This window comes from Miniopterus schreibersii, assembly GCF_964146895.1.
Source record: "Miniopterus schreibersii genome assembly, chromosome: 10".
NCBI classification, from domain to species: domain Eukaryota; kingdom Metazoa; phylum Chordata; class Mammalia; order Chiroptera; family Miniopteridae; genus Miniopterus; species Miniopterus schreibersii.
Window position 1 is genome coordinate 64,761,027 of NC_138110.1, and position 15,506 is coordinate 64,776,532.

Consider the following 15,506-nt stretch of genomic DNA (forward strand, 5'->3'; position numbering starts at 1 on the left):
GGGTATTTAATAGCTATCAATAGATAAAATGTGAAATATTAATCAAATGTGGAATATTCATTCAATGTTATACAATTCAATGAATATAGATAAATTTTAGAAATATAGAGTTCAGTGAGCTGCAAAAGAATATTTGCATTATGACAGCTGTATTAGTCAGGTTTCTTTAGAGAATCCAAACCAGTTATACATATTCAACATCCTTCACAATAGAAATGCAAATTAAAATTTCATTTTCACTAAGATTAGCAAAGTTAAGCTGGTGTGGCTCAGTTGGTTGGAGCATTCTCTTGTGTACCAGAAGGTCTCGGATTCCATTCCCATCAGGGCACATACCTAGGTTGTGGGTTCAACCCCCGGTTGGGGCACATAGAGGAGGCAACCAATCAATGTTTCTCTCTCATGTTGATGTTTCTCTCTCTCCCTCTTCCTTCCCCCTTCTCTAAAAAAATCAATTTAAAAAAGATTAACAAAGTTAAAATAATACGCATTCTTACATTTGCTGGTAATGGGGAAATTGGTATAACTTCTATGGAGGACATTTTGACAACATCTAACTAAATCACAAATATACACATTGGCCATATTTTTGACCCAGAAAATTTCACTTCTAGGAATTTATCCCACAGATTTTTTTTCACATACGTATGAAATTACGTATGTTTAAGTATGTGACAAGTACTGCTAATTGTCCACCAATATCCACTTTCCTTTCTTATAAAAGAACTTGATTTTTTCAATAGTGACAATAAGCCCCATAAAAACCTATCATTTTTAAGCCAGGGTAGTCACATGGCACAGTCCTGGCCAACTAAATACAAGCCAAAGACACTGGTTGGACTTCAAGGAAAATTCTTTAAGAAGACAGCACCCATGAACATGTCTTTCGGCTCTTCGTCTTTTGTCTTTTTTTCTGGCCTGCAATGCAGAAGCAATGTTTGGAGGAGCAGCAGCCATTTGTGAATATGAGGATGAAACACACACACATACACACACACACACACACACACACACGAAGGCAAAGAGTGTAGAAAGAGCCTGGAAATGGTACTGAGCAACTTTTCTTGTCCTAGAATTCCTTCCTCTGATGCCTTTCTATGAGAAGAAAATATATCCTATTTGATTAAGCTTTTTAAAGTTAAATTTTCTTTTACCTTTAGCCAAATGTAATCCTCACTGAATCAAAAGATTTTCATGGTAATACCAATTGCCACATTGTTAATAATACCAATAAAATTGAAAACCACCTAAATGTCCATTAATAGGAGTCATGCTAAATAAACAATGGTACATTCATGCAATAAAAACTATGCAGCCAGAAAGATGAGTGAGGAATATTTTCAGGTATTGATCAGCAAGAATCTTCAAAATACATCATTAAATGAAAACATAGAGAACAATGTGCCCACTGTCCTATCATTAATGTGATCAAAAAAGGAGGGGTACAGTTTGGATAACTAAGGGGAACAGGGCTTTGCAGAAAGGCTCATTTTTCAAGATCCTAGGAAAAAAGGGAGCTCCTGATGGAGAAACAAAGAGAAGTGAGGATTTAGGGAAGCTGCTGCCCCCTAAACCTTTCACCTCCCCCTCTTCTGCTTTGGCAGCTATTTCATCCACAGTCTTTGGGTCCTCCTGTGGAGCACTTCCTTGTGTTATAATACTCCAAGGAGTCAAGTGGGCTGATGAGACAGTTCCAGAGCGAGCTGGATGACTGGGTGGGTGGGTGGAATGAGAAGCCTCTGCTCAGAGGGCAAGTCTGGCAAGACAGTATTGCCACTGTCCTCTGGCAAGCCCCCATGGACTCAGTTCTAGGGAGAGGGGCTCAGAGCGGAAACAGTGGTTGTCACATAAAATCTTAGTGAGATGGAAGTCTAAAGTTGTCCCTTTAGGGCCATCATGTAAGAAAGTGGCCTCAAGATATATTTCAGCAGTTTCAGCACAGAGTGGCCTTGGCATCAGATACAGTTCACAAAGATATAAGAAATAAAAGGGCATATATAACACTCTTTTTATACAATAGAGGCCTGACTGGTGACATTAGCAGAGGGAGAATGAAGGATTCTAAGAGGACTACCCAAGAGTGTTCCCTGGTCATTTCCAGAATATAAAGGAGTCTGTGGTAGAAGGGAACTGAAAGTTTCAAAATATCGATCATATCCATTAAGTAAGCCATTGTATTTAAAATAGCTATGACATCATAATGCACAGGGCTCTGATTGCATCTGATTTTCTAAAAAAAATCTCTGTTCATAATTTTGGTAGAAACATTAAATGAGTGTTCATCTCAGTGTATCACATCAGTCAGCTTGTCACATTAGTAATTGTGCTAAGTGTCATCCCTTGGTCAAGACGGTGACTACCAGATCTCTTCATGGTAAAGGTATCTTTCCTTTTTGTAATTACTAAATATTCTTAGGGTGGTACTTTCCGACCTTTTGAATATCCTTTTTCCCAACCCCTTTCTTTGTAATGGTTTTATCTTCCATTGATGAGTCCTGTCTAAATCAATTATTACTAAAATGTTTGTCAAATGATGGTATTTTCCATTTGTACCATCCTTTTACATTGACTAGTTGGCATTTTTCTACAAAAAACTTTCTTTTCTATCTCCCTTAAAATGTTTTGTGTTTATATCAATATAGATGGATAAATTCCTTTTTATTTAATATAATATCATCAACCCCTGAATTATTCATTTGAGGCTGGCATTGCCCCAGATTTGACATGGAGCCCTCTTTAAAATAGATTCTAAGGCACTTTCTTCATCTTCTAGGGGTGGAATCTGGGGTTCTACATATATAACTGGCTACTTAGTCCTACTTATGCTCATTAAAGTTTGCAACGGAGAGGTGAAGCCCTTCCAAAGAACCATTAAAGGGGTATCTGTCTCATAGGGATGGAGAGGGACTAGTAAGAAGTAGAGAGGCTGGAAGACAAGATACCTACTAATTCTTGCTAAGTTACAGCAATGTTTATCTGAATAATGGGAATCATTTGCTTTCATTCCCAAAGGTGAGATTGATATTTGGATTTGAACATTGATATAATCAGGAAAAGGCCTGGATCAAGATGGTGAAAAGCACACTCTGTCATTTCTGCTGAAAACTCCCAATGAAATCCAGAAAAGACATGAAAGAGAGAAAATAAACAGATGTATAGCAGCATCACGAAACTAAAAAAGTACCAAACAGTTTAAGAAAGTTCTGGAAGATAGAGAGCAGAAAGAAATGCATGGCAAAAAAAAAGGGGGGGGTAATTGAGCTTGTGTGTTAATGTTGGATTCCTCCCAAAACCTTACTAAAATACAGTAAATTAGAAAAAAAAGTACAAACCCACAAGGAATAAAATAGTAGGTACTGAGGCAAGACTGGACTAGTGATGTCAATAATATTTTAGATGTTGCCTGGCATAGGAGAGAAAGAGAAAGTGATTCCACACTTAGAAAAAAAGGCAAAATTATAATAGACTGATTCCTGATATCTCAAGGAAACACGTTCTCAAACCCTGTTTGAATAAAAGCAGAACCTTGTGTCCTGGGGAATGTAATTCCATTGCCATAGTGTATTTAATAGAGACATAGCTATTGAAGGCACAGCCAGTTTTATGGTCCTATATAGTTATAGTTCAACTTTAGAAACCAATAGTTTCTATGGTTTTATAGCCTGGATGTGTGGATGTACACAAGGATTTTATTGCCCTGAAGAAAGTTAACCAATCTTGAATCTTACCTAGCAAATTGTTTTTGGAATTCCTTTCATTAGCTCCAACAATTTATACTCTCTCTCTCTCTCTCTCTCTCTCTGTTTTTCAAGCACTGGCAAAACAGTTTTGTGTTTGTTTTTTTGTCTACCGGCTGGTTCCTTTCTTGACAAGTTAAATCAAATGTTGACAACTTCTCAGAATCTTTAGTTTCAGAATTTTGCTCTAACATTACCTGCAGTTTCCTCAGTTCCGCTAAGTAGATAGGGGTGAGTCAGTAAGAGGAAAACCAATTTGTGCTTCAGCACCTCAGAAAGGTTGAGAGATTGGAAACACCACATATCTCTGATGTCAGGGGTGAGGGCTGGTGCTGGAAATGGAGGACATGGTTGAAAATCTTGGCCCTCCTCTACCAGGACAGAAAACTACCGTTTGTCATCTGGAAAAGTTGGACCCCAAAGTTCTCAGCTTAAGGAGATCTGGCACAGCTGAAGGTGAGGTGGGGAAATGAATGAAGGCTCTAGCTGCACCAGGGCCATGTATCTTGGAGTGCTTATTAAATGTATAAATCCACAGCACTGCTCTTCACCCTTCTGAAGGAGCAGATCCTGGGACATTGCCTTTGCCTGGATTCTCTAGAGAACAGAGCAAGAGGTCTTAATGAAAGTGCCGTTGAGAACAACAAAAGTTAGGGAAGGAGACAAAGCAAATGCGAGGTGGCATATTAGTGGGCTTGCTGCAGCTTCAAGAAAACACACCTGGCCCTGCCTGGGTTGATCAGTTGATTGGAGTGTCGTCCCATACACCAGAAGGCTACAGGTTCGATTTCTGGTCAGGGCACATACCTAAGTTGCAGGTTTGATCCTGGGTCGGGAGCATGTGGGAGGGAGGCAGCCGATAGATGTTTCTTTCTCATCTTCCCCACCCCTGTCTAAAAATCAATTAAAAAAAAAAATCTTCTAGTGAGGATTAAAAATGAAAAGAAAAAGAAAACATACCTGGTTGCTTAGTTACACAGGAGTCTTCCTAAAAGGTTGTGCAAACCCACCAGGTCTTGAAGTGGTCCACTGAGGGGCGAAAGGGAAAGAAGATTATTCTCTGGCTCCTTTCTGCCTCTTATTTTGCGCTGGCCACATTTCCCCTGTGGGGTGTTAATCGTAGCCTGGGAATATCTTTCACTCCTATAGAAGAGGAGGTCAAGTTACTGCCTGACAGGTTCACTGAGTCATGCATGGGTGGTAGGAAAATAGCAAGTCCCTTAAATAAGGAAATGCTGGCAGAGAAAAATTAATTCACAGAATTTGAAGGTCATAAATCAAGGCGTAATATTAAAAATATTTCACAATCTGTATGTCATGGGCACAGCTGAATGAGAAATTATTGTAAGTATTACAAGACAAAGAAAGTATTGTGTTGACGACCTTAGGAACCAAGAACCTCAGTCCAGGAGAAAAAAACACAAACATAAAACCCAAAGAAGTTAAGCAAAACTTCGGAGCCCTAAATTTGAATTCAGAATATTAGTTTGAAGCTAAGATGTATTTTCTTAAAAAAAAAAAAAAAGATTATTTTCTAGCTCTCTCTATATTTTTAAAAAAATCAAAAACAACAACCAAGTCACCAGGAATGAGTATCCCATTTTTTCCTCTGAAAAGAACCAGGGCAGCTTGAAGAAATGTCTGATTCCATGTCTCGGGCAGAAAATGTACACAGAAAGCCCTATACATCTTGTATTAGAAATAAAATTTTTTAAAAAACCTATAAAATACTATGGTAGGAACCAAGCTGTCATAGGGGAAAATTTGAGCAACTAAAAGAACAGTAACTACAATGAACTGAAAGACGTCAAGTACATTACTCATCAGATCATAATGATAATCAAAACAATAGAAACCAAACCAAACCAGAAGCTTTGAACCACTTTGGAGGATGCCAGGAAATCATCTCATTATTCTGAATACTTGTAAATAAAGGTAAATGAGCACTTTTACAGCTTTTACTGTACGAACTATATACCTGAGGGTAACTGAATAGTTGAAGAGGGAATATTATTCTTTATAGAACAATCACGGCCAATAAATGTATAAAGGATGATAGATTTAGGGTAAAGTATTAGATATTATAAATATTAGAATAAAAATAAAATAATGGTTCTAAGCTAGTTCTAGTATAACTTTCTACATTGATGAAAATATTCTATATTTGCATTGTTCAATACAGAAGCCACGAGCTATGGAGTACTTCAAATGTGGCCAGTGTGACTAAGGAATTTAATTTGTAATTTTATTCAATTTTCATTAAATTTAAATAGGCACATGTGGCTAATTGCTATTGTACTGGACAGTACAGTTCTAGGGCATGATTGTCTTTGGCTGCTAAAATCATTAGGTGAAAGACTGGTGGGTAGTTTATAATGGATGGATTAGAATGCCTGCCCCTGAATTTACAGATCAATCTTAAAATCACAAAAAGAGATAAACAGACATTGTATCTCCCAATGTGATGCAGTAGGCAGTATATAATACTACCCACGAAGTAATCTTACCAAAAATTCAAATCTCAATCTGATCGAGATTCTAGATCTAACTACTAGTTTAGGAACTGTAGGGAAGAGATAGCATGATAAACAGCATTACAGTGAAAGAGATCAGGGAAATATAGAATGTGGTAAACTCCTCAGAACAAACAATATGATTTATTGTGGTAACCAACACATATGGTCACAGTATCCCACACTGCAGCATTAGACAGAATCCGTGAGAAGGTGGCAGGCTGCACATGTGTGAAGCTGGCTGGAGCCTATGCAGAACTGAGCGAGGCAGCAATGACTGGATTAAGAAACAGGTGAGCCTGAGAGGGTCTGGAGGTGTGCACAGAGATGTTGGGCAGGATGGGGTGGGGGGAACCAGGGAAATTTGAATGCCGACAGGATATTGAGGAATTATTGTTTTATTGTCAACTTTTTGTGTGATAATGGTATAGCGGTTATGACATTTCTTCAGACCATATCTTTTAGAAAGTCACACTGAAGTACTTATACATGAAATAACATGATGTTTGCAATTTCCTTCAAAATAATCCAGTTGGTAAGGAAGAGTAGATGGAGGCATAGTTGAAACAAGGTTGCTCACAAGTTCTATGCTGATTTTTAAAACTTCACTAACATTCCTGTCTTCAGAAGGTAGAGCCTAATTTCCCTCCCCTTGACGGTGGGGTGCAGTGACGTGTTTCTAATGAATACAAGGTGGTGGAAGTAATCTTGTGGGTATCCCGACACTAGATCCCAACAGTCATTGAAATTCCTACCTCATTCTTTTCTGGATCATCTTGGGGGGGGGGGGCGGAAGCCACCATGCCCTGAGGACACTCCAGCAGCTCTATGGAAAGGTCCATGTGGCAAGAAACAGATGCCTTCTGCCAACATCTTATCAGCCATAGGTGACAGGTACCTTGGAAGAGATCCTTTAGCCCCAGTTAAGTAAGGCTTGAGATGACTGCAGCCTCATGACAGAGCCGGAGCCAGAACCACTCAGTTAAGTCACTCCTGAAATCCTGACCTACAAATAGGAGATAACAAATGTTTATTACTATTTTAATTTGCAAAGTTGGGATAATATGTTACGCAGCAATGGTCAACTGAAATGAGTTAGTAATTGTTCAAGCTGGGTGTTGGGTTCATTGTACTATTCTATTTTTGTGTATGTTGATGTTTTCCATGATAAAAATGAAATATTGAATTCCTATATTATATATGATATAAATGATTTCTAGATGGATTAAAGACTATCTATAAAAAAGCAAAAATGCCTAGTAAATTATCATCTTTGTTACCTCAAGATAGAAAAGAATTTCTTAAACAAGACACAAAAGGCACAGACTATAAAGAAAAGATTGTTAAATTCACCTACATTAAAAATAAGAACAATTTATTGAATTATACCATAAAGGAGCTGAAAAGATAAACTACAATTTGGAAAATATTTGCCGCACATATAATGAAGACAAGATTAGTATCTAAATATATAAGTAACTCCTACAAATCAATAAGAAAAAGATAATAGAACAAAATAGAACAGTGGTCAAAGGATAAGAATGCACAATTCACAGAAGGGGACACCTAGATGACCAATAAACAAAAGATTGATCAACCAGGATCTGCATGTCTGTGTTGGTCCCCATGAGTAATTAACACATACTCCCCTAGTAGCCCTCAACAATGAATGACTGGATTTGGTATATAAATACCCCTAAATACTCCAGCCCCCTTGCCTCTAAGGCATGTGTCCCACACCATTACCCAGAGTTTCCCCTGTAGCATTAAGCTCCAATTGCTCACACTAGTAACTAGCTTGATAAGTACCCTTTATTGACTTCCTTTCCCTTCCAGGTCTCCCTTCCCCACTCCCCACCTGCTTCCTGGAGTTAAGACCCATATTAATCCTTGCCGCAGGGCTTTCTTCTGGGGACACCTAAACTAATAGAAAATTGTTGAAGCTTCCTTGCCAGTATGAGACAGAGTTTGAGTCCTGGCAACAATGTGGGAACTTTCCACATGAAAAAAAATCTGTAACCTGCCTTGAAATGCATATGAGAGAAGGGGCCTGAAGGCTTCATGCCAGTCTTGAGGGTAGGGGCAATAGGCACAGACTTCAAAGCTGTCCCAAGCCCAGGACTGACTCACAGACTTCCTGTAGGTTTGCTTTTTTCTGTCCTTAATTAATGAACTTTGTTCATAATTAATGCCCTTGGCCCTGAATTGCTGGGGTTCATAGCTAAATCTTCCTTGTGCCTTGAGCCATTTTTGATATGCCGATCTGGCTTCAGCCTGTTTAACTTGGTAAACACTGCAATCTGGGCCACACCTCTAGTCACAGACCAGGCTTTTGGTCAGCTGCTTCTGTACACAGGGTTACTTGCCACCATCCTCCACCTTGGGGTTCCTGCCATAGTCACAGTATAGGTGGATGCAAGAACCACTTCGCCGTGAAGCCTGTGTTGCTGCCAGTGACGTCTCAGATAATGGGAGTTGGTGCCAGGGGCTCAGAAGCAACATGAGATGGAGACTTCTGTGTAGGATCAGAAGCCTTAATCACTACATTTGTGGTCTGTATCAGGGCCTTGGGCAAGCACTAGAAATAGAGATGGTGATTCTGGTGGCACCAGGACAGTGGGCTTTGATGGAAATTAGCTTGAGGAGGAGATGGCTTCTCCGGGAGCCAAAGCAGGAAAGGAGAAATGGACATCTTCTGTGGGTTTGCTATATTGTCTCAGTATTAACATCTCCCGTCATGGTGTTGGGTGTGTGTAGGTGGACTTCCAAATTCTTATTGCCTGTGTTAGTTATCTATGGCTATGAGACAATTTACCCCCAAATTTAGTGACTTATAACAACAACGGTTTCTGAGTCAGAAATTCGAGGGCAGCGTTACTAGGCAATTCTGGCTCAAGGTCTTTCATGAGGTCACAGTCAAGATGTTGACCAGGGCTGCCAGCATCTGAAGCCTTGACTGAGGCTAAAGGATCCACTTCCAAAATGACTCAATCACAGGGTTGGCAAGTTCGCGCTGGCTTTTTTCTTTTTTTTAGTGTGTGTGTGTGTGTGTGTGTGGAGAGAAAGAGAGAGAGAGAGAGAAACATGAATGTGAGAGAGACACATTGAGTGGCTACCTCCCACTTGCACCCTGACTGGGCCCGAGCCTGCAACCGAGGTATGTGCCCTTGGCTAGGATCAAACCTTCAGTCTGTGGGCTGACCTCTAACCACTGAGCCAGACCAGCTAGGGCCAAGCTGACTCTTAATGGGAGGCCTCAGTTCCTCCCCACTTGGGCTTCTCTACAGGCAGCAGACACATCCTCATTACAGGATGGCTGGCTTCTTCCTCCGCAAGTGAAAAGAGAGGAAGGGAGGGAGGAGAGAGAAAGAAAGAGAGAGAGAGATACAGAGAGGTTATCCTTTGAAAGACCTAGCCATAGGGGTCATATAGCATAATTCTATCACATTCTATTTGTTAGAAGTCTGGCCTTCTAGGAAGGGGAATTAAATTCCAACTTTTAAAGGGCATATCAAGGAATTTGTAGACATTTTAAAAAAGCACCACATTGCTTCCAGTTCAATAGCAAACTGTAACTTGGATTGTAAAGTTTTTTCCAGCTTCTATTTCAGATTAACGTTCTTCTCTTATAAAATCAGTGATGTACAAAATCAGTTGACCTAGTTGACCTGGCAGCACAGGGTTAGTTCCCCAAGTAGCTGGCAGAGCTCCTGGTGGCTTCCACAGAAAAGCCCCACAAAAACAGGAAGTGACCTTTATATCAGCTCAAGGGACAAGACCTTGGGAAGAGATCACCAATTTAAAGACAGACCACTTGAAATTTCTACAATAGAGAACTAAAATGTTTTTCCTGTACATAGATAAGATATTATGAAAAAAGTAATAGCATTAAAGGCAATTGGATTTGCTAAAGACAACACAAAGGACTTTAAATTAGAGGTTCCCAAACTGAAGCCATCCTTTTTGATAAAAATTTCTTGTAATTGTAAGTAACAACCTGTATTAGTTTCCTGTGACTGCTGTAACAAATTACCACAAACCCAGTGGCTGCAAAACTTCGTATGACCTAAACTCAGAAGTCCCAGCACATCACTTCCTCCACAGTCTATTGGTTAAGCAAACACTAACTACAGATTCAAGGAAGGGGTGTGTGTGTGGGGGGATTAGGCCCCATCCCTCTATGTAAGAGGACTTGCAACTACCTTTAATATACCACACAGAAGTAGAAAATGTAGGAAACTCCTTGGCAACAACAATAAAGGAGAAAGAAGATAGCAAAATTCCCCTTCACCGGTCAAGGCAAGATTTTGTTTGTTTTTTAAGGACAAGATAATTTGAGCACTTTCGAAGGCTAAGGCAAAAGAACAAGCAGAGGGAATAGCTTGAGGGAGTAAGAAAGAATGTTTGCTGCATCAAGGTTCAAGGGCAGCCGTATTGCTCTTCTGTGTCTGCAAACCATTTCCTTGCCATCCATGAATGTTTGGTAAAATAATGTGCAACGTCACAGCCTGGGTTCAGTTTTGCTGTGGGGAGTGAAGGCAAAGTCTGATTCCACTTCTAGAAGACAGGAGTAAGGGGGGCAGTGCCTCCTGAAGCGAGGGCATGGCTCCATGTCAACCTCCCCATCTGACTGGGGTCTTGCCAGAGCCTAGGGCCGTGTCTTCTATTTTCCTGCCCGGTCCTATACATTCCCATGTAGGACACCGCAGCAAAAAACAACCTGCAACCAGAATGCCAGCGGTAGGGCCTGGGCCAAACAGTAAGTTTCAGGAAGGAAAAGGAGAGATGTGTGGGTGGAAAGCTGAGGGTGAGGCTGTTGTGCAGTTCAGCTTCACCAGGCTTGCAGAGGAAGCAGATGAGGAAGGTCAGACCTGCGTACGGATGTTGGGGTATATCCTAGAATCTAAGAATTCTGTGCTCTGAGGTAAAGCTGAGAGTCTGCACAGGTGGATGAGGGACATGATTTGTCTCTAAGCAACTGCAAGATGCCCAGACTCTGAGGCAGCTGCCATCAGAATATTCCTCACAGCACGGGTTTATGTCAGACAATGCTCTGGTTATCTATTGCTGAGTAACAGACCTTTCTAAAACTTACAGGCTTAAAACAGCAGCCACTTTTTCATTTCTCAGGATGTTGGATAAGGCACAGGAGGAAAAGCTTGCTTCTGTTCTAGGCTGTGAGGAACAGCCAAGCTGGCTGGAACAACTTAGCTGGCCTCTTCCCTCAATGACCGGTCCCTCAGCTGGGATGGATTCAGCAGGTTCATGTGTCTGGGCCTCAGTTCTCGGTGATAACCGCGTCCCTGCTTTCCTTCAACGTCATCTCTGCACAGGGTCTCTCTACAGCAAGGTAGAAGGAGGGGGGGGGAGCCGTTTAGCATGATCAAGGGCTCAGAAATCAAGGCTGCCAGGCGCTCTTAAAGCTCGGATCTTGAACTGGCACATTGTCGCTTCTGCCGCCTTCTATTGGTTAAGTGGAGACAGGGTCAAGGACCACACAAGGTTATACTGCCAGAAAGCATGTTCCATTGGGGGGAAGGGGGGATCAAAATAATAAACTACCTGACAAGAAGGGGTCTACAGGCAGACTTGCGTGGGCCGAGGGTGCTCCAATCCCTAACTTTGTGCTGCCCCCTCCTCCTCGGAGGTGATTGGAGGGCACACAGTGGGGAGTAAGATTAACCCCAAGCTTCCTCCACAGAATGGGGTCTGATCTGCTGCTGGGTCGGCCCGAATCAAGCGGATTCATTTAGTCTGTTAAGCATTTACTGAGCACAGTCTACGCACCAGGTTCTTCACACGCATGTTATTTCGTTATTCCTGTTTCACAGGAGAAAGCAGAGGCTCGAATGCAGCGCCTAGCACCACACCGCGACGCGGCCTCCCAAGCTCTCGTCACCCCGCAGTTAGCGCTGGGGCCGCGCGGGGACGCGGGCCGGGGCTCCGCGAGGGCGGCGCTCGGCACGGCTGGCTCGGTCAGCAGACCGGCCGGCTCCCGGCAGCCAGCGGGAAGGGAGCGCTTCGGGACGGCTACCCCGTCGCCGCCCTGCCGGGCGAAGGCAAAAACTAGGCCGCTAGGGTGCCTTGGCACGGGGACCCGGGGTGGGAGCGGGGGTCGCAGGGATCCCCAGACTGAGGTCAGACGCCCACCGTCACGACCCCCAGCGCCGGACGCCCGCGGCCTCCGCGCCCGCTCGCGCGCACGCACCGGCCGGCCCCGCCCGCCGCGCAGCTCTGGCTCCGCCCCCAGGATTGGCCGCCAGAGCCACCGTCCGCACTGCCCCGCCCCGCACGGCCAGGCGACGAGGAGCCGGCCGTGCGGTGTGTATGTGTTCGCGGGGCGCCGTCTCAGCCCCGGGAAGATGGTGGCGGCGGCGGCGGCGACTGAGGCGAGGCTGAGGAGGACGACGACAACGGCGACAGCGCCCGCGGGAAGGAACGGCGGGCGGCCCCGGGACTGGGACGCAACCCAGGCTGGGAGGCCGGGGCCGGGGGCCGGGCTGCGCCTCCCGCGGCTGCTGCTGCTGCTGCTGCTGCCGCCTCTGCTGCTGTTTCCCTGGGCTGCCGAGGCCGCGGCGGCAGCGGCGGTGGTATCCGGCTCAGTCGTAGCCGAGGCCAAGGAATGTGACCGGCCTTGTGTCAACGGCGGCCGCTGCAACCCTGGCACCGGACAGTGCGTCTGCCCCGCCGGCTGGGTGGGCGAGCAGTGCCAGCACTGCGGGGGCCGCTTCAGGTGAGTGGAAGGTGGGGGCGGGGGTCGGGCCCAGCCAGAGGTTGAGGCTCGAGACAGCTTCAGGCCATAGGCGGATGCCAGACAGAAAGTGGGGAGGTAGGGCCGCCCCACGGTGTTTGAGGACCATTTGCTTCCGGGAGATCGTCGTCTATGGCCTGGAGTCTTTCTGTACTGGAAGATGAAAAGGTTCGAGGCAAAGGTGGGGGTACCCCCAAAGGGGTTTGGGTGCGGCGGGCTACATGGGAAGAAAGCTTAGGGTCCCAAAGTGTACCAAAGCCAGTCTCTGAAACTGGGCCTCTTTTGGATAAACGAGGTATGAAAGAAAAGGTGAAAAAGAGAGCTAGTCTTATTTAAACACTTCGTTTTAACATTTCCTTGTTTCCTAGCGCCCTGATGAGTTTCCCGACTGATTGGATATGTGGTTTACTCTGAAAAAAGAGGGGCTTGGAAGTTATTTGTTTGCTGGAGATAGAAAGGAAAGGATAGAATCGTGAGATATTAGAGATAGAAGATTCAGTGGTGTTGGCTAAAGGAAAGTGAGGAAACTAGCCCTTTGCAGCTCACTGGAGGCCTCAGATTGAAACAGGGTCTGTCGTGGAGAGTGCATAGAAGGTTTCTGTTTGCCCTGATTTCTGGGGAATATGGAGTTCTGAGTTGGCCTGGTTCAGGGCAGTACCTCTTGGAGAGATCACCCATTAATTAATTAGTGGTTATCTATTATTTGCTTCAGTTGTGCAAGGATTTCCAGATGATACACACAAATAGATTAGCCAGACTTTGGCCTAGTTCACAAGGAGTTTGGAATACAGCAAGAGAAAGGTATGTACACAAATAACCCTAGTCATAGGGCTGCAGAGCCCTGCACATCTTTGGCAGATATTTACTGAACACTTTTTAAAAAAATCCTCACCGGAGGAAAAATTTTATTGATTTTAGAGAGAGAGGAAGGGTAAGAGGGAGAGAAACATCAATCAGTTGCCTCCTATATGCGTCCTGACTGGGGATCAAACCCACAACCTTCTGGTGTATGGGATGACACGCCAACCAATGGAGCCACCTGGCCAGAGCTTTACTGAACACTTTTGATCTCAGATATGGAGGAGTGAGGAAGTATGAGGAACAAGGGTCTCTGCTTTCATGGATCTTACATTCTAGTCAGGAAACAGGTAGTTAACAAGTAAATATATAACTGAAAGAAATGAACAAGGTAATTTAGATAATGGTAAATGCTTTCAAGAAAATAAACAGGATTGTCTGATAGAGAATGATCACTGGTGGGTAACTTTAGGAGATGCCTCTCCTTTAAAGTGACATTTGATCTGGGACCTGAATGAGGCGTTGGAGAACCCATGGGAATTTAGGGGTGGAGAGGTTGCTACTAACTGGAGGATGCAAGGGAGACTTTGAGGAGGAGGTGACATTGGATTTGAGCATTTGAGGCTAATTAGGATTTGGAAGTGTGCAGCTGGGAAAAAATTCCAAATGGAAAGAAGGATGCAAACAAAACTGTGGAGACCAGAAAATAAAGTATTGCTGGTGCCAGGGTTTATGGAAGAGAGCTGTTAGGGAGAAGTTTGGAACAGTGGAATTGTAGACTGATGTAATGTCAGATCTTCAAGGGAACTCAGAGGAAGTTGAGGACATGAGCTCTTTATTGTTATGAAGAAGCCAAGCGATTTCGCGACCAGTGTGTAGTGGGGCTGGCCTTGTAACGTAGGGTGTTCTGGCATGAATTAATATAATAATATAATAAATATAATATAATATAATATAATATAATATAATATAATATAATATAATATAATATAATATAATATTATAATATTATAATATTATAATATAATATAATATTGTAATGTAATGTAATATAATATATAATAATATAATATTATAATATTATAATATTATAATATTATAATATTATAATATTATAATATAATATAATATTGTAATGTAATGTAATATAATATATAATAATATATAATAATATAACATAATTATAATATAATATAATATAATATAATATAATATAATAATATAATATATTTTTTTGAGGGCTCTTCTGGGTTAGATTGTGAGGTAGAAGACAGACACAGTCCTGCTTTTGTGGAGCTTACCTTCTAGCTTGGGAATAAGGCATCCAGTAATCAAATTAGTATGATTTTGCTTGAGGTAATGGAAGTGAAGAGCAGGGGACAGATAGGACTTGACTTAGTTTGGAATGGTAAGTTTAGTGACTTAATAAGTGACTTTTGAGTTGAGATCTGAGGGGTGAGATGACACTGCCTACATGAGGGGTGGGATGCTAAGGGCCAGCATGTACAAGGCTTGGGGATGAGAGGGATTATAGCAGGTGGGGTAGAAGGCCAGGTGGCTGGAACAGAGAGAGCAAAGGGGAGCATGGTAATACTGGAGAGGTAGGTAGGGACCAGGCCATGTAGATCCCTGTTGGTTGGGTTGAGTATTTTGACTCTTAGCCTGTGAGCAGTGGAATGGTATAGTTCATCTTGTTTTCATGACATT

General features: G+C 42.8%; 1 protein-coding gene and 1 long non-coding RNA gene across 5 annotated transcripts in view; one reads left to right on the plus strand and one right to left on the minus strand.

Moving 5' to 3' along the window:
- Positions 1 to 6,634: 6,634 nt before the first annotated feature.
- LOC308562513 lies at positions 6,635 to 12,473 on the minus strand. 2 transcript variants are annotated; one of them, XR_013999620.1, is made up of 3 exons: positions 12,038 to 12,473; positions 11,346 to 11,590; positions 6,635 to 7,256 (listed from the first exon to the last, which is right to left on the minus strand). It is a non-coding gene; the product is annotated as an uncharacterized lncRNA (long non-coding RNA). The 2 variants fall into 2 exon arrangements; XR_013999621.1 differs by having other exon boundaries at positions 7,191 to 7,256; positions 11,346 to 11,713; positions 11,813 to 12,437.
- A 57-nt stretch (positions 12,474 to 12,530) lies between these two features.
- ATRN (attractin) overlaps positions 12,531 to 15,506 on the plus strand; it is a 109,631-nt gene continuing 106,655 nt past the window's right edge. For all 3 annotated transcript variants that reach the window (XM_081148418.1, XM_081148416.1, XM_081148417.1), the window contains exon 1: positions 12,531 to 12,983. In XM_081148418.1, coding sequence (XP_081004544.1) covers positions 12,613 to 12,983 — 371 coding nt within the window. In that variant the 5' untranslated portion in view covers positions 12,531 to 12,612. The remainder of the gene's footprint in view (positions 12,984 to 15,506) is intronic.